General features: G+C 37.6%; 1 protein-coding gene across 1 annotated transcript in view; it reads left to right on the plus strand.

Annotated features, from left to right (window-relative positions):
- LOC102807565 (ubiquitin carboxyl-terminal hydrolase 24-like) overlaps nucleotides 1–19,668 on the plus strand; it is a 60,149-nt gene extending 40,481 nt beyond the window's left edge. The window contains exons 37-51 of the mRNA XM_085503320.1: nucleotides 108–227; nucleotides 1,296–1,504; nucleotides 2,061–2,200; nucleotides 2,539–2,698; nucleotides 9,310–9,538; nucleotides 9,994–10,097; nucleotides 10,290–10,403; nucleotides 10,839–11,058; nucleotides 12,547–12,651; nucleotides 12,833–12,944; nucleotides 13,341–13,453; nucleotides 14,009–14,122; nucleotides 14,994–15,132; nucleotides 16,272–16,426; nucleotides 16,884–19,668. Coding sequence (XP_085359446.1) covers nucleotides 108–227; nucleotides 1,296–1,504; nucleotides 2,061–2,200; nucleotides 2,539–2,698; nucleotides 9,310–9,538; nucleotides 9,994–10,097; nucleotides 10,290–10,403; nucleotides 10,839–11,058; nucleotides 12,547–12,651; nucleotides 12,833–12,944; nucleotides 13,341–13,453; nucleotides 14,009–14,122; nucleotides 14,994–15,132; nucleotides 16,272–16,426; nucleotides 16,884–17,147 — 2,298 coding nt within the window. The 3' untranslated portion in view covers nucleotides 17,148–19,668. The remainder of the gene's footprint in view (nucleotides 1–107; nucleotides 228–1,295; nucleotides 1,505–2,060; nucleotides 2,201–2,538; nucleotides 2,699–9,309; nucleotides 9,539–9,993; nucleotides 10,098–10,289; nucleotides 10,404–10,838; nucleotides 11,059–12,546; nucleotides 12,652–12,832; nucleotides 12,945–13,340; nucleotides 13,454–14,008; nucleotides 14,123–14,993; nucleotides 15,133–16,271; nucleotides 16,427–16,883) is intronic.
- Nucleotides 19,669–19,938: the final 270 nt, after the last annotated feature.

The raw sequence follows: 19,938 nt of genomic DNA on the forward strand, positions 1-19,938 counted from the left end.
ATGTTTATAAATGAATTGGGGGGAAAAACCATTGGGTTTGCATTTCCAATAAATGAAATAGGGCACCTTAGCTCAGTGATTAAAACTATATTTATTCCATTGTATAGAGAAATACAATCAAGAGACTGTGTATTAAGACATTGCCGCCAGTATTAGTCATCCAACTAAAGAGATTTGGCTATGATTGGGAGGCAAATAGAGCACTTAAGTTTGACGACTATTTTCAGGTAAGAAATATTAATATATAATAATACATTTAATGAATCTAAACCTGGGTGTTTTTACAATGGACACCAAAATAAACTGACCATGAATACTTCTAATAGGGACTGTGCCATGCATGGCTTGTTTTTTTTAGCCCCTGCTGGATCTGGGATCCGGAGGGGGCTTATAAATTGAGGTGTGTCAGTGCGTCCGTGTGTGCATATACATGTATGCATTACCAGCTATTTCTCACACATGTGTCATCCAATTTAGTTCAGAGTTGGTACAGAGACAGGAATTCAATGGTGTACAGGTGCACATCAAGTTATTTTTTGATTGAATGAATTTTCACTGCTTGGCGGCCATTTTTGTCCTCAAATAATAATTCATTGTGTTCAAGAATTTACAATTCATCATTTTAACATTTCACACAATTCCTTTGCTCGAAATCTGCTTGAAAACATTTCTCACAGAGTAACATCACTCATAAAATCAACCGTCAACAGAGTGCCATCTGCAGTGTGGTTCAGAATATTGGTGTACAGAGGTAGTGGTAGTTCAGGGTTGTAATTTTAATACGAATGACAATGTCTCATGATATTCCACCATATTTACAGCCATTAATTAAATTTTTAAGAGTGAAATGAAAAAACAAAGTGTGTATACAATTTTTACCACCCAGCACCCAGCGTGAAATTGGTTGTGTCCAGGGGTGCTACATTTAAATGTTAGGTGTTGAGTTTTCAAAGTCATAACAAACAAACACTAAGTTAAGGGTAATATATAGGACAACATATATTTTTGTAATCAGTTTATTTTGGCACCCACTGTAATTACTCAAAAATACATTTTCTTTTGGAATTTATTTTTGCTATTTTTGCTGAATATACCTGCAAATATATTATATTCAACTCATCAAAAATCAGTGAAATTAAATTCCATACAAAACACCCAAAGTCTTTTCAGCGAAAATTAATTTCAGCTAAAATAAAGTATTTTTACAGTTATTAGTATATGCTTTCACAGAGGTTCAATATATTGAATAAGAGACGCCTGCACATGAAACTAACATCTGTTTTTACTTTGTCTAGTTTCCATGGGTACTTGACATGGAGCCTTACACAGTGGAAGGAGTTGCCAGGAGAGAGGTCGAAAATGATAATAACAATGAAACGGAAGAAAAAAGTATAAAAGCTTTCAAGGCAGCGTCGTATGATGACTTGTATCAGTTGGTTGGTATTGTCGTTCACAGCGGACAGGCTAATGCTGGACATTATTATTCATTCATCAGAGATAGAAGGTAGGTGACGCTTGCTATGATTGGTTAATCAATGTCATGCGACTCTATACTTTAAAATTATTTGTCTTTCATTTCATCAATTTGCAACACCCCCACTTCTACTACAATTAGATTGGTGAAATACTATAATCTTGTTTTCAAATTATCTGTTTTTCTTTCTACCAATAATGGTAAGATATTGTGTAAAATTTGTATCAATACATTGACTTTGTTTTCATGATTTCCTTGTTTTTTGCTATTGCTAGAATTCCATTTTGCATCTGCTTGTCTTCAGTCTGTTTAACATTTGTGCTATTTAATGAGTTATGAGTTTCTGTGTAGTTGGGAGTGCCTGGGGTGGGGGGATGCTACTGCAGTTCCTCCAACTCTTTTCAGCATTTTCCTTCCTTCATTTGGTTTCAGTGCACTTGCTACAATCCCACATCCCAATGTTAGCCCCCTCCCCACTCCAACTGACAGTTTGAGGACGAAGATTATTTAGTACATTAGTCACTATAGTAAAAAGGGTTCAACAAATCATGACATTTATCGGTAGTATCTATTAAATCATTATCAGGGGCACGTCCATGACAAATGCGACAAAAGGAAAATGGTTCAAGTTCAATGACACCATAGTAGAGGAATTTGACATGAATGATGGCTCGGTGGAAGCGGAGTGTTTTGGTGGAACATACAGAGCTAAGGTCTATGATCAATGTGAGTATGAGTTTATTTCAATTCAGACATTTAACAAATTGCAAACTTTGTTCCACGGCATGAAAAAAAAAAACAGTGATACACTGATAAGCTGTGCTACTTTGTACTCCAATACTACTATGGAAAGAACTAGATTATGTAACTTTTTGTGTAATTTAACTAATAAATTTGGTGCTGTATTCTGTACACTGGTCTCATGCAGAACGGAATTACTAGGTGTTTAAAGCACAAGTTGGTGATCTGTTCTATGTTACATTACTGGTATGGCACTGCGTTAATGTACTTGTGGTAGGAGTGAGTATGATGTTATCAATATGGAAATCAATGTTTTATTGCAGCGAACTCCTACCCTGAGACAAGACAGCGATATTGGAATGGGTATATGCTGTATTACGAGAAAACTGAGGGAATCAGGACACCTGAAACATCCATGCGACGTCCCCCACCAAAACAAAGGGCTGCATTACTTAAACAAGACAGTGAGGGCGATATACGTGTGTAAGTTACCATATTACAGTATTTACAGATGAATCTTAACAAAGGTACCATTATACATGCATGTTTTTAACCAAAAACAAATTAAGTTTAGAAAAATTAAATTGTTTCTGTTCTCATTATGTTTTTACCCTTAATGGTAATTGGCTTTCATTATTGCACCCCACTCTGCAGTGCAAAATCTGAAAAGGAATGACAATTAACTGTAATTATTTTCTTAATTGTCCATTGTATTCTCTTGCTTCATTGCACTGGCAACTAAACTGCTTATTAAACTCAAAATAAAATACTGCTTTGTTTATTACAGAGTATTGCATACTAACCCCTTTGGTTAATGAAATTTTAATTTCATAAACAAATGGGATAATTGCCAATTATCATATAATACTGGTTAAATAAAATCGAAATAACAGTGGATAGCTCCCGTAGGGGGCGTCCTTCCCCTGTCATCTGATTTGCATACTTCCATTTTTAACCACGAGATTGATTCACGGTTGAAATTTGGGCTTGCCAAAATATCATTGTTTTTGCGGTGGAAATACATTGTTACCACCCATCAACACAGCCACCGAACTATTAGTGTGTCAGGAAGCTCTTGTGGACATCAAGAACTTCGTACTTAGTCACCTTGAGTAAAAAATTGTAGTTTTAGTAACGAAACTCAAAAGCCCGCCTTCAGTTTCAAGATGGCAGAAAATATGGATACCGGAGAGTTGAACACCGTTCATCCCAGCACTTCGGATTCAAACATATATGCCATATATCGATGCTCACTTACGATGATCACCGTATTTGCATTCCATGTGGCAGAAAATGTAATGGGCACATCAACTGCGGTGTTTGCCTCGCCTGGCCGATAGAAACTTGGAACTGGGATTCCCGCCTACGCAAGTCAACGGGAAAATCAGGAAAGAAGAAATCCAAAAAACGTCATTTGAAGGAGTCTTCGGTTTCATCGGTACCTACCAACGCTGAGGACGAACTATTGGCAGACGAACCCAGCCAAAAACGTCCAAAAGAGACTGACAATGAGCAAAGTGTTATAGCTCATTTACAGAACAAGGTGGATCTACTGACCAGAAAAATTAAAGTTTTGGAAAACCCAGTAGACGAAGAGGTACCACCAAAAGCATGGAGTGTCAGCGCTCTCCAGGCGGAAAAGAAAAAATCCTACACAACAGTGGTGCGAGAAAATGTTGAAGACGCACTGGCTGAGGCAGGCGTGATTTTTTCTACTGAAGATGCTACAAGCAACGCGGGGGAGGCCGGCTCGTCGAAAACCACAACAGCGAGTGGTACCGACAAGGAGGACCCCGAATTCAAAATCCGCTTCGATGCTATCACGAAAGGTGCGGTTATGGTCAAGAAAATCTTACCTCTACCGATTCCACCGATGGCGGACGCCCCACGTTTCTCGATCGGTTTGTCTACACTGCCGAAAAAGGACACTTTTACGACTTCAGCAATGCTACCATGGTCTCCCCGACTGACACAGGGCGCTGCTATAACACAACGCGTGATCGGAGGAGGCAAATGGGATCGTGAAGTTACCGAGAAAACCGCTACAGCCACCAAGGACGACTTCTTGGGGACTAACCGGGACGATTGGAGCAGACGCTACCAAAAAGTCATACCGCCCGCTGATGAGTGGAAAACACCGGTCGGTACCGACGCCAGCCTGCACGAACGACCTCTCGGCGTACAACCACCAGAACTGGAGCCATGCGTCCGGGAAATGGTCGCCGAAGGAAGTATAACGAAACATCCACTCGGCAAACCACAAGTTTACATCCCGTATTGCCTGTCCCAGTCAATGCTATGTAGATTGGAAAACAACGTTTGGGACACTTCTCTTGCATTAAGCCATAGAGAATTTTTCACTACTACTACACAAATTCAGTTAGCGAAATTCAAAACAGGCAACATCACCAACGATGAACTGTTTAGCACATTAGAGCCGCTGTTGGTCGCGACTAACGTCGTCGACGCTGACATAATACAGAGTCACCTCCAGTTACGAGCGACTATTCAACACTCTCGCCGTGCAGCAGTTTGGTCCGCTATGCTAAAGACAGCCGCCAGCGCTGAAATCAAGAACGAATTGGCGACGATCGATTTCAGAGGGACCAAATTATTCGACGGAAAACTCAGCGCTGTGAATTCTAAGTTGAATGAGAAAGCAGCGGCAAAAGTTAACCGTGTGATGATCGAAGGCGCCTTTAAAGCCAAGCAAGCCGCTAATAACAAACAGAGCATCGCGACCAAGGCGAAGCCAGTTAACCAAGCTACTACGGGTCAGCCCAAGGGAAACGCAAAGGCAAACCCGAATCAGGCAAAAGGAAAAAGTGAAAACCAGCAGCGACAGAATAAACAATTCTCGAAACAGACTGGTAACACTAAAAAGTCTTCCTGACTATACGTCAGCAAATATGGTAATGTATCAAAACAAGGTGCGATTAAACATGTCAAATATTACTCAAGTCTCCGAGTATTTTTTGTCAAACAAATCAAACCACAGATCCCCTTACACATATACCAATTGCATTAAACGATTCGGTTCAGTGCCCAGGTCGGCGGGAACCAAGTCGTGCAAAACATCGTGCATTAAGCGATTTTGTTCAGTGCCCAGGATGGCGGGAACTCAATCGTGCACAACAAAAACACGGTCGGCCGCACCTCAGGTCGGTGGGCGATCGTATAAACAAACAACCGGCCGAATGTGTGGACCTAGGGAGAATGACGCATCGACCGGTGAAAAAACAGAAACCCGTAAGGCAGAGTCCCTACTCCCCTCCAGGTTGGAAAAAAAGGGGGGGGGAAGGACGTTAAACGGGGATATAACGCCGCATTCACTCCAGGGGGAAATGGAGAAATCGGCGATGTCAATGTATACCGCCACAAGCGACCGAGGGTTGGTGAGTCCCTCGACGCCGGTGGCACTGCGTCTGCAGAAATGTATTCCCCGGTGGAAAGAAACTATAAACGATCCGTATGTGATATCGATAATAACACACGGGTATCGAATACCGTTGATAAAAGAACCGAAATGCAAAAAAAGAACATGTATTTCGGGGAAACCGGGCTCTACTCAGTCAACAATACTGAAAGAAAGCGTGGAAATACTACTCGAAAAAAAGGTAATTCAGCGGGTACAAAACCCGAAAAATTCTTTCATCTCGAGGTTATTTCCCGTCAAGAAATCCAACGGTGGGTACAGGCTGGTGCTGGATTTAAAGGAGTTGAACAAATTTGTGAGGAAAGAAACGTTCAAAATGTTAACTCCGGCACTAGTGAGAGCGTCAATTCAAAAAGGGGACTGGATGACGTCCCTCGACTTGACCGACGCTTACCTGCACATACCAATACACACAGAAAGCAGGCGCTTGTTACGATTCGTGGTGAACGGTGTAACGTATCAGTACACCGTCCTACCTTTCGGCCTGACGTCAGCCCCACTTCTGTTTACAAAAGTTCTACGCACAGTGGTGGCGTTACTGCACAAGAACGCAGCAGACGTCAACCCCTACTTAGACGACTGGCTGATAAAAAGTCAAAATCGGAACCTGATTTGTCAATCAACTGAGCGGACTGTCAGTCTACTGTTAAAGCTAGGTTTTCTGATAAATATGGAAAAATCAGAATTAATACCGACGCAGAAAATAGTCTTTCTGGGCATGGAACTGGATGCGGAGAAAGGCATGATCCGACCAGCCCAGCACAGAATCGACAATGTACAAAAAATGATACAATCATTTCTAAAACAAAAACAAGCCACACTACGCCAGGTAATGCGACTAGTGGGGATGTTAACTTCGATGAGAGGCTTAGTACCGAGAGCGGCGCTACAGTCCAGACCGATCCAACGCCTAGTGTTAGACGCACAGTTAAAAATGCGACTATCAAAGGACGGGATAAAATACGAAAAACCGGTACTGTTCACACCGGCCTTTCTGGAATAACTTCCGTGGTGGGGCAACCTCAAGAACCTCACGGCGGGGATTCCCATGGACAAGGCGAAACCGACAGTAACGTTGGTGACGGACGCATCCATGACGGGCTGGGGAGGGCACTGCATGGACGGGATTGCACACGGTCAGTGGAACGAAAAACAAAGGAAATTTCACATAAACCGACTGGAAATGCTAGCGGTGCAGTTCTCCCTGCAATCCTTCAAAAAAGCGGTAAAAAACCGGGCCGTGTTAATAAGATCCGACAATCAGACTGTAGTAGCTTACCTCAACAAGGAAGGGGGAACGAAATCACAGTCGTTAAACGACCATGCTGTAGCAGTGCTAAAGTGGTGTGCACAAAACAAGTCGAGCTGATGTGCAAACATATACCGGGAGTCCAAAACGGTGTAGCGGACTCGCTATCCCGGGGGAAACCCTACGACGACACAGAATGGGAGCTGTCACAGACGGCAGTAAACCTAGTGTTCGACATGTGGGGGGAACCCCAGGTAGATCTGTTTGCAACACCGGAAAACAAAAAACGTCCCGTTTTTGTGACGCGTTATCCGGACAAACAGTCACTGACGTGGGACGCACTTCAGATGGAGTGGGCGGAATGTTCAGTTACGCATTCCCACCATTTCCATTGATCCACCGAACGTTACAAAAACTGGAACAATCGGAGAACTCGCACATGATTCTAGTGGCACCGAACTGGCCGTCTCAGACTTGGTTTCCGTTACTGCTGTCTCTGCTAACGGACCATCCGAGAAGCCTGCCACAAGAAATCACGTTGACACAACCCGGCGGTTATACACCAACCAACCCGGAGCTGTACCAACTTCACGTGTGGAAACTATCCAGCAATTTAGAATTGCGCAAGGGTTTTCAAGCCAAGTGTCGCAAACAACGACGGCCGGGCTTAGGGATTCCTCAAATGGATTGTATCAATACCACTGGGAAAAATTTCGTAATTGGTGTCTTGCAGGGGATATACATCCACTCTATCCCTCTTTGCCCCAAGTAGCGGAGTTTTTTTCTTATTTGATCAACGAAAAAAAGTTGAAACCGGGGACAGTAGAAAACTATAAATCGGCGATCAACTCTGTACTCAAACTAAGCCTAGACAAAAACATTTCGGATGACCCGACAATCTCCGATCTGTTCAAGGGCTTTATCACACAGGCGGGCCCCATTGAGAGGTACAAAGCACCTGCATGGAGCTTGTCAGTAGTCCTTGAAGCGCTACGACAATTCCCATACGAACCGAAGGAATTGGCGTCACTACAGGACTGGACGAAAAAGACTGTTTTTCTACTAGCACTCGCTTCAGGGAGGCGAGTTAGCGAAATACACGCTCTGTCATTTGAAGACGTTTTTACGGTGTTTTATCCCGATAAAGCGATTTTAATGACATCAGTAAAATTCAGAGGAAAAAATCAGAAACTGCACGAGACGGCGACTCCGATCGTTATCCCGGCACTGAGCAATATTTCCAATGAAAAACAAGACAGAATTCTTTGTCCGGTACGTGCGCTAGCTTATTATAAGAAACGTACTTCCGGGGTCAGAAGGGGTCAAAGGTCGATGTTCGTTTGTTACCAAAAAGGTAAACAAAGCTCAGCGGCGTCGAAATTCACGTTAGCGAGATGGGTAAAAGAGACAGTTTACCACGCTTATAGTGATAAGTATTTGAGCACAGAGGCAGGCAAAGTCACTGCCAAGATGCATGACTTAAGAGGCATAGGTAATACACTGGCATTTGCTAGCGGAGCTTCTTTAGCCCAGGTGCTAGCAGCCGGGTCCTGGAAAACTAGCAACACTTTTCTCTCTTATTACCTGAAAGACCTAGCGGCCGAGTCACAGGGCCTACACTCGTTAGGATACCTAGTGACAGGCCAAGTTGTAACGAAACAATAGGGCATGTAACTTTCCGCAACTGCAAGAATTATTCAGTTAGCCGGAGTTATACAGTTGGGGGGATGGAATTTTTTCAATTCCATAATCAGGTGGGGTAGTATTTATCTGCCAAGAGATATTCTCTGGTAATCTGTCCCATTTGTTTATGAAATTAAAATTTCATTAACCAAAGGGGTTAGTATGCAATACTCTGTAATAAACTTTTAAAACTAGCGCCGAAGGCGCATATTAGTTTTTATGTTTATATAAGAGATTGCATACTTACCTTCCCACCCAAAACCACCCCAGATAAATAGCTACGAATCAATATCGTGGTCAAAAAGATCTGGAAGTATGCAAATCAGATGACAGGGGAAGGACGCCCCCTACGGGAGCTATCCACTGTTATTTCGATTTTATTTAACCAGTATTATATGATAATTGGCAATTATCCCATTTGTTTATGAAATTAAAATTTCATTAACCAAAGGTAAGTATGCAATCTCTTATATAAACATAAAAACTAATATGCGCCTTCGGCGCTAGTTTTAAAAATTGGTAGCACATGTGGTTATATAAGTAAATGATAATGCTATGTCTATGGTAAAAAATAAGTCATATTTTATTGATCCAGCAGTTAAAATACATGTAATTTTCGGCTTATGTCGTCTTCTTTTAAAGATGCACTTGTAATTGAGCAAAAGTGTTATTGAGTAGCAAATAGTCACCATGGTAATATGTGATCATCATAACTTTGTTCTACAGAGTGTCTGAGCTCAGTTCACCTGAATGTTCACCTCGACATGACTCTGATGGTCTTTCACTGCTGACCGAGTTGGTACGTAAAGGCGATAAGAAAGGTCTCTTCACCGACAAGATGCCTGCTAGTGTCCAGCAGGAAGTGCGCACCGAAAACCTCAGATACATCAAGAACAAAGGAGTCCATAATGTGGAATATTTCAAGTTCGTTAGGCAGCTTGTTTGGTGTAATTTGGTGAGACCTTGTTTTACATTTCTGTGGATGGTTCTTGGGGCATATCTTCAACTTGGTGGACACGTCCTAATAATCAAGATATTATTCTTATAATTATTAAAACTTCTTGGCATAGAAAGAATTTGTGACTGCTGATTGTATTGTAATGGTCCTTGCAATATGATAGTGGTGTGTTGCCAGTAACTCCAGACACCTTTGGAAAGTGCAAAAATGGATATCCTTTTTTTTAAATTTTTGGAAGTGATTTCTTGTTTTTTTTGCTTATAATTTGGTGATAATTTCACTCATTTCTGTTTATACATCAAACTTTTTCCAAGCATGTGATGCTATTGTTTATATAAAAATATTGTGCTCATAGAATGAGAATATCACCATACATGCATGTAGATATCTAGTTGCATATCATTATGAAATGGATAAATTCTTATTTTATAAATTTGTTATTATTTTGGTAGAAAAATACAGATTCCAGTGATTTTGATGAGTTGGCTCTGGGTGGTCTCAAATTAGCGGTACAATTCTTGTTTAACACATACTTTAGAACCAAGAAGAAGCTTAGGTGCGTACCATGTTAATTTTTATTTATTTTTTATGTTTATTTAATTATTTTCTGGGACAGGTGAGAGTTCTGGGCCTTGCAAATTCTTTTTTATTGCTTTTTATGTGTGTATACCTTGCTGTTTTTACTTTATACACTTCACAACAGACTTAAAACCAGTTTCTGTGATGCTTACTCCTCGTTTATTTCCAGGCAAGATATCCAAGAATGGTGCAGCACTATACATACTATTGTATCACAGAGTAAGAAATCATGTTTCTGGTTTATAGAATACCTGTCCAGTCCAGAAGGCAATGCATACATAAAGTAAGGAACACATCTGTGCTCATTTATAAAACAGCGCAGATCTTTGACTGCCCTGTTTGTGATTTCGCCATTTCCCTAAACCGACTAGGGTGACCATTTTTTAATTGAAAATTGGTCGTAATACATACAAATGAGTCTAATTTTTTTTTTGCCATTAAGAAAATTAGTGTCATAGAATGATAACTAAGCAAAGTAAAAAGTAAAAGTAAAATGATGTTAGTTGTATTCATTCTTTTATGAATTAAAATATATAAATGTTGTGTCTTGTGTGAATGATATCTTTATTAATTCTATTTACACTAAGAGACCCATACTAGGTATAATGCTGCATGGCAGTTTATGTTTTGCTGTTCTTACAAACATTTCTTCTATACCACACTGAACTCATTTATGCCGTCAATTATATATATCAATTACAAATCTTTAACTCAACAGGCCATTTTTATTGGAATCCCCCACACGTGAAGTTCGGATGTCCTTCTGTCGAATTCTGGAAGACACTTTGAGGTGCTTTTTCAATCATGGTGGTAACTCCGCAGTGAAGTCATTTGATGATCTCATGGAGTTTCTTCTCTTGATGCTTGACAAGGATGTCCCAGATAATTGCAAAACATGTACCCAGTATTTCCTGCTGATCAATGTATACGCCAACATGGTAAGCGTGAACGCCTTTATTTCAATCAATTGACTCTTGACATATCAATATTTGGAATATGAAGAAAGCAACAAACATTCACCATGTTATATACTGTACTTGTACCAACTGACCTTAACTCAAAATATCTTGATTTTAAAGGTGGTGGGTGCTTAGTGCAGCAATTTCATTACAAAAAAAAAATTGTGACAGGTCTCTGGCATATTACTTTAAACTTTGTTTTTTGTAATCAGTTTGTGTCATAATTGATTTCCACAACACAGGTTAGTTTACACAGAACAGATGTTTTATTACTGTACATGTATGACTTCTGAAATATACAAACAACAGTACAATGTTGACCAAGTGCCTATTTTACACTACTTTTATTATTATAAAAAATACATCTTTCCACTCTGTTTTGTGTATGAAGAAAATGTTGAAAATTGTTGAAAGTTCTCTCTATAAGCTTCATTTTGAAAAAAACATCCGCCATCTTGAAGATTAACAATTAACAATGGTAATTAAAAATTGTTGAAACATACCATAAACTAAGTGTTAAATTATATACTTTACATTACATGGTTTATAACAGCTAATTTGGTGACCCTAATTTATCTGTTCATGATACATGTAGTCATGATTGTTGGTAAAAATTACTACCCGATTCTGCCGTAAATTTGCCCATCCGAAAAATTATAATAACGTGCAAAAAATAAATTCGCTGAATTCTTATGAAATGCAAATAAATTTCAACTTATTTCATCGTAAGCGAATGATTCCAATCGCATTTTCAACGCTCAATGCTGTAGAAATGAATATCCGCCATGTTTTGACCTGACCTGACCTGACAGGTTAAATCGATAATTAACAAATGAATACGATGGATGATGCCAACGTGTTCAAAATATGTTAATGTTATTGAACCCAGCATGGAAGAGATTTGCCGATGTTGTTGTACGATCTTTTGGCTTGGATTTCGATGAGAAAGTGGCATGATTTTTTAAATAAAAAATAGTTGTTTTCAAAAGATAAACTGAGCATTTGAAGAATAATTTAACATTATTTACAGCGATAACAACTCATTGTCGAAACGAAGCTAACCCATTCACGCTGTAATAAACATCAATACTTATGAATAGGCGTCAGTGACTACGGCAAAACTTTTGGGCATCAAAAAAAAATTGAAATAACACCTTAAAAAACTGCCGAAAAAAAGCCCTGGGCGGCTTCTTGGTTCCAATTTTTTACTTTTAAAACCCGAACTGCCGTTTAACAGTCCTGGGCGAATTTACGGCAGAATCCGGTATGTAAGGATTTTAATAGTTGTCTAACATATTTATTTTTTTGGTTACCAATAACCTGGATATAACATACATGTACAAACGTACAGATCTTTGGTTCATTGTTCTATTCAATATTTGCTGCATTAATTACAATGTAGTTGTTAAACCAGTTTTAAAAATTGAAAACAACATTGAATTTTTTTAAATTTCTTTATTCTTACAGGGAATGAAGGCATGTAAACATCTGTTTGTCCGAAATGCTTTCCGGCGTCTTTTAATGTTTTTACTTGGTCCTCCTTCAAGTATGAGAAGGGAAGTGGCACATGATGTAAGTTTTTTCATAAATATTTCTTTTTACTTAACAGTTTCAGACATTGATTGTTTACTTTCAACTATTTTTATGTACAAATTACAAGTACTGAGTGCATTACACCCAAGGAACCACTACGATATGCACTTGAATCATTTATTTTCGCTGTTATCATTACATGTATTATTCTTTGTATCAGGATTTAACAAGACGAAGATGGACATCATCACAAACTAAAGATTTTGGCCCATTGCATTCTACTTTGGCAGTGTTAGTCTTACACTGTGATATCTCGTCACAGAGAATTAAAGGTAACTCTTTTCAGGCTGTTTCCATGAATGGCATGTACTTTGTTAGTAGCTTGTATGAGATTCCTAATAACGTACATAACTTGAATATTGAATGGGATCTATGCAAATGAGATTCCTTATAAGGTACATGACTTGTATATTTAACAGAATTTATGCAAATGAGATTCCTTATAAGGTACATGACTTGTATATTTAACAGAATTTATGCAAATGAGATTCCTTATAAGGTACATGACTTGTATATTTAACAGAATTTATGCAAATGAGATTCCTTATAAGGTACATGACTTGTATATTTAACAGAATTTATGCAAATGAGATTCCTTATAGCAATTGCCAAAATATTCAAATTGTGTTTGTAGTGAATTAATTTCCATCACACTTCACTTTTTTCAGATGCAGGTGAATTCTCTCCTAGAATATCTAAACAATCACAGCCACTATTACCATTACCTGAGCAAGTGAAAGTACTTTTATTCCAACAGGATACTTACCGGTACATCAGAGAGGTAAAAAGAAAAACTTGTATCACTGAGTATTCTAGCATAAAGTGTTTTTGAATATTTTTAAAGGAAAAGACAAGGCTAACAACATTATATTCCCAGACGAAAGAGCTTGACAAATATAAGAAAATGCAATTTACAGTTTTTACATCAATTTTCCTCAATTTTCTGAATTTTTCACAACAGAGGATATGATGTTGTACTTTGCCCACAATCTTTTGCTGCAAAATCAAGCTGGCGGACCACATAATACTGATCAATATTTGATTATCTGGAGAATGAAAAATGATATAAAAAAAAACTGTAAATTGCATTCTCCTACATTTGTGGAGCTCTTTTCATCTGGGAGCATTATGTCATTTGGCTTGACTTTTCCTTCAAATTCAACTATGGCATGCAACTAACTAATCAATCAGGGAACATCCTATTACTAGTATATACTAACCAATCCAAACCAATATAGGCTTGTAGTGTTCTGCAAAATACTTGACCTTAATTTTCATACTCCAGCCATATGCACTATATAGATTCATCATCTACAGTTATGTTCCACTGTTACAGGCGGTGCTAGCGTGTCGGGAAGTTAATAATCCAGTGACAGTGATTGAAGACGTCTTGCTTTATTGCTGTTTCTGTAATGAGAGTTTCTCCGTTGGTGTTCTCATGATGATTAAGGTAATTTAACATAAATTGATTTCTTGTTAACGAGCTGGTCAGTGACAGTTCAAAATGGCCATATTGTTACTGTGTTTAAGACTAGTGATGGAAATCACCCAATGGCTATGTATCTTGTTTACTGAGTGATTGAATGCACAAGCATTGTAGATATGGAGAATGTCCTTGTATTGCTGCAGGAAAACCATTGTCGTTAATTCCTATAAAGCCATAAGTATCGCCATGAAAGGATATTTATAACAGACATTTCTCCTAATACTCAACAGATGCCATGGAACACACATTTAAATTTTATGTAAATAAACAATATTTTTACCTGCAATAGATACATTATGCGAGACCCATATAATGCCATGCAATGACACTTAAACATCCACATATTAGATCAACACAGAATGTAATTCAAATGGGTCATGCAAAGACATTGTTCATCGTTGCAGTCTGGCCTATATTGATGCATGTATTGTCAGTCTGAATTGTGACTGGGTAATTCAAAATGCATGTTTCTTGTATGTTACAATCTCCAGCAATGAAGCACTCCTGAGACGCCTAAAATGTTGTAGATTGATGAAAGTAAAATTCTTCAAATTGACAACACTGTTTGGTTGCTTCATTTGGAATTCATCATTTTGAAATCGAAAAATAATTCAGTGTATTCATTGACAGCCTACAGTCCCGTCCTTGTGAACGATGTTCATTTAATACATCCATTTCTGCCACTAGAGGGAGTGGTATATTGTTTGAAGTCCATGTATAAGTTGCATTATTGTAAAGTGACACATCGACCTTTATTTGTTGTCAACTACAGACCATGCCTTATAACCAATCTGGAACATTTTTGGTAAATCTATCTCACTTTGTTTACTTTCAGAATCAAATCACAGCAGTTCCGGCCAATGAACTCAAGAGTGTGTTCAGTTTATTAATGGAGTTGTTATTACTAGAGGACCCTTTGCAGCTTAATCGGTTGAAATGGGCGATAGATGGCACAGAAAATGACGGACTTCTAGGTGAGGCGCTACAGTCCTGACAACAGTAATTTAATGTTCACACGAGTTTATTACTTCATGCCTATTCAGTTGTCAAACTTGGAATTTCGGCAGTTCTGTTAGTAAGATGGTCACCAAGCTTTGTCATATGTAGTTTTGTATATATAGAAAATGCTTTCTGCAGTTACTTGGATTGGAACATATATCTGGTAATCAAATGAAGTATATCAATGATAAGACTACTTGCAATTTTAAAGTTCAATCTGAATCAATCTTCTGAACAATCTAACAGTGCTATCAATTCCAAACCCTGTCATTCGATACAAGGACCAGAGTTAAAATAAAATTTACTGATTTATCTTTGTTGTTTTGTTATTTCTTTTCCATATTTAGCAACAGTTTTTTTTTAGCTCCGATGTTGACATTGTCGAGCAGAGCTTATCATGAGAGTGATTGTCCGTTGTCTGTGTCAACTTTTTACTTTTTCAACTTCTTCTTGAAAACTACAATTCTTATTGCGTTGATACTTGGTGTATATGTACCTTGGGCAAACCTCTCTTAGATTTGTTCATTTCGTGATGACATCTTTAATTCTCTAATTTTGTTGAATATTTTTGGTAAAAAATGATATTTTTGACTTCTTGTTAAAAAAACGCAAATTTGATTGATTTGATAATATACATGTAGGCACCTCAGGTAAACCTCGCTCAGATTTGTTTATTTCGTGATGATATCTTCAATTCTCTAATTTTGATGAATATTTTTACCATTTTCGGTAAAAAGTGATATTTTCGACTTCTTGTTAAAAAACCACAAGTTTGATTGATTTGATAATATACATGTAGGCACCTCAGGTAGACCTCTCCTAGATTTGTTCATTTTCTAATGATATCTTCTGTTTTTTAATTGAAATGTGCATTGCTAACAGTAGATATATCTCAGCCTGGAGGCTGCTCATGTTATTAAAAAATGAAACTAAATCTCCACATTTAATACATTTCAGCATAATACTGAGAGGGGAGCCTTTTAGTAACTTTACATACCAGCATTATCAGGTTTAATTATAAAAAGCTTTTACGATAAATGTCAATGTAACCTTCTTTTATGTATTCTACTGTCTGTCTGTCTGTCTGCTGATGTCATTGTTTTTTTTCACATAGCTATAATCAGGTCTGGAAATGTCAACGATAGTAGAAGAGCATACCAGTGTCTTAAATTTCTTGTAACACTCGCTAATAAATGCACTGTCGCTAAGGAATACCTGATGGAATCGTCAACACGATGGCAGTGGGCTGTTAACTGGCTCAAAAAAAAGGTGAGGTCTAATGCCATTTTTTTGGATTGCATCAGTTTACTAATAACAGTGACCAAATGGGAATTTAAGAGGTCAAGTTTAAGCTTAGTTAATGCGTTACTTTTTGTGGTATACATACTATGGTAGGGCTGTAACCAAATCTATGTCTTTCTGTTTTATTATATTTTTATCTCAGCACCCATGAATTCATATAAATCCCATGGCAAATAAAAGTGAAAAAATCTGTCTTTTGACTTTTACTAAACTTCCAGTAAATATATATTAACGAAATTTTTGTACTTGCATCTCTTACTCGATATTCTACATCAGTTACAGTGCTGATTAAGTTGTAACTTTTTTAAGTGTCCTATTTCTTAAGGGATCTGCAAGAATATATGCAATTTTTTCAAAACTATGCATTATATGGAGATATTGTTTGACCTCTGTATTCATTCTTATATGTCTTTTCATTTTCCAGATGACTGACTATTACTGGAGTCCTCATTCGACAGTTTCCAATGACTCGTCATCAAGTAAAACTTTCCAGAGAACTGAGAGCGCTAGAGACACATTAGCTGAGGCTACAGCCTTGCTGTCTGAGCTGGAATCGCAGGAAAATGCAGGCCAGGAAACAACAATGGACGATAACGGAACAGAAGAAACGCAGATTGATTATGACACTGAGGGACAAAATGACACGAACAATGAAAACATGGGTGATTTGGAGGAAATCGACACATGATTTTCAATTATTGTAGAATTACTGGTGCTGATAGATAATCGAAAAACATTTTATTTGCATACTATGTGCTGATTGGTGGCTAGAAATGTTTCTGTCTGCATACTAGGTGCTGATTGGTGGCTAGAAATGTTTCTGTCTGCATACTATGTGCTGATTGGTGGATAGAAATGTTTCTGTCTGCATACTAGGTGCTGATTGGTGGCTAGAAATGTTTCTGTCTGCATACTATGTGCTGATTGGTGGCTAGAAATGTTTCTGTCTGCATACTAGGTGCTGATTGGTGGCTAGAAATGTTTCTGTCTGCATGTGATTTGCATACTACTGCATAATACTGATTGGTGGCCACAAATGTGAGATTTGCATACTGGGTGCTGATAGATGGACATAATTCACAGTAAATAATTTGCTTAAAAAACAGATTTGCTGTTTGTATACGCTTACTGGGTACTCAAATGGTGTTGCTAAAGACAAAGCCTCTTAATCACATTTGCTTTTTGTGAATTGAATTTTGCAGTGATTTTCATTCTACAAATATTCCACAAATGCTAAATGTATCGTCAAGCAGGCATTCTGATTGGCATGTGATAATTTTTTTTTTTTTAATTTTATTTAAATATGATTCTAATTGAATTAATATTTCTTGGAAACTGAGTGTGCTATAATGTGCTAACATTTTATGTTTTGCTCGCCAAAAGAAATTGTGATCTATTGGCAAACTGTAATAATAATAATTGTAAATACTTGAAATGAAATGGGAGATTAGATGAGATATCTGCTACCAGGGTGTGGGGGTGATTCTAATGGAGGGTTAGGCTTAAAAGTGTGTTTTGTTTTTCCCCATTTAAACAGCATTTACTCTTTATCACAGATGTATTTTTTATTTACTATGAATTTTAAATTTGTTTCAGGTTTGTTTTTTTCACATTGTTGTTGAACAAAATTGGATTCTTTATCAGCTTTTTTCATGATTTTTGTTTGTTTTTTCAGCACCAGAACAATTTAAACCATACCTGCATCTGTAATTAATTGTTTATTACGCTGCATTTTATTGAACTGTTGTTCACCAACCACAAAAGGTGCAGCATATATGCTACAGCCTATTTGATTGGTTGAGTTCAGCCAATCAGAGGTTATATGGCATTGTATCAATGGCCTGCCCTCATTTCGAAATTCCCATATTTTGGTTGGCTGTGGAATGTGCGCAACTGAGGAAGGTCGCTTGTTAGAATAAAATACTGATGAGAAAATGTTTTTTAAGTCGGTTACATGCTGTAGATTTTTATACACCATTGAACAGTTTTGTAGAAAACATGGGAAAAATATTGTAAATCAGAGTTCGTTCAGGGAGGGTGGGATGTAAGGATCTAGGATTTAAAGTATTGAACTATTTGTTAAAAGAATATTTTTTTTGTATAATGAACTGTGATTATATTATTTGGGGAGGACTGAATTTGACTTGATGATTTTACAAAGTAGTTGTGTGGCTACTGTCTTAACTAGCCTACACACCTCACAAAATGCATAGCACATGGAAACCTTGAGATATACGAACGAGGAGAAAAAGAAATCTTACATTTTATAAATTCTCTTTTTGAGAATGACAATTTCAATATTTTTTATTTTTTAAATCTGTAAAATCTCCAAAATTATCATGTGGTATAGTTTGGATTTGTTCACTCAACTGAGGCAATAAATTTAAATTGATTTTCACTGATTTTTTTTTTTATGAAAACAGTTGAATGGCGTGATGTAGTGTTGAATAGTAAAAGTGTAAATCAAGAGAATCTCCATGGACTTAGACCATGAATGAGAAAAACTTGGTTGGTATAAATAAATACATGGCTTTGGATATTATAAATCCCAAAACAGCATTTGGAAACTTAAATTAAAAATATTACTTATTTTGATGGTAGAAACACCTCTTTGATTTACATAAGCAAATACACTAGTTGTATGTACATGTAGATGGTCTTTCCTTGTAAATGCAAGAAAACATTCTTAATCAAATCACAAAACAAGTCATGTCTGTTGTTCATACCAGGTTTGAGTGAAACTTGACCAGGCACTACTGAGAAATGTTTAATGACGTAGCTTTTTTGGGAACAAAAATAGGCTCTGTTCTATCAAAGAAAAAATTGACATGCATACCATAGTGTCATGTATTTGTACCTACTTTGAACTAAATTCCTCAAGTTGCTTTAGTTTCTGGTTAATCATGCATATTTTCTACAAATGTGCACATCACAGCTTTCCATCAATTCCCAGTTTATATCCTCATTAGTCTATTACTACCACTACTCGAGTATAGTTAGATTAACATAGACAATTATGGGTTTAATCAGAAATTTTAAACAGTACCGGTACAACATCTGGCTGTCATGCAATGGTGAGGGCTGTAATGTGTTGAACCACTTAACTCCCGCAAAATTCATAAACAAGTCTTCTATGGTTCGCTTTCAATAGTGCATTCATTTTCAGCTTGCGCACAAGTGATAATAAAATAAATGCGATATTTACTATATCGAAACCGACATCTTAAATACAGCATGAAACTAACTAGACCAATCTTTCACAGTCAAATGATCCATTGATATTAAGCCAACCGCCTGAATTCATCGTTTTTGTGTGGAAAAATCCCTTGCATACGAACACCTAATTACACGAAGAACATAGAACACTTTCCTGGGGTATTTGAAACCAAAAATTGTCATTTTAATTCAGCAGCCAGCGATGGCCTTACAATTAGATGACAATTTCGGTGCATCCCAAGGCTAAGTGATACTGTTTGCTG

The sequence above is a fragment of the Saccoglossus kowalevskii genome, chromosome 9 (assembly GCF_978046115.1).
Source record: "Saccoglossus kowalevskii chromosome 9, keSacKowa6.1, whole genome shotgun sequence".
Lineage (NCBI taxonomy): Eukaryota > Metazoa > Hemichordata > Enteropneusta > Harrimaniidae > Saccoglossus > Saccoglossus kowalevskii.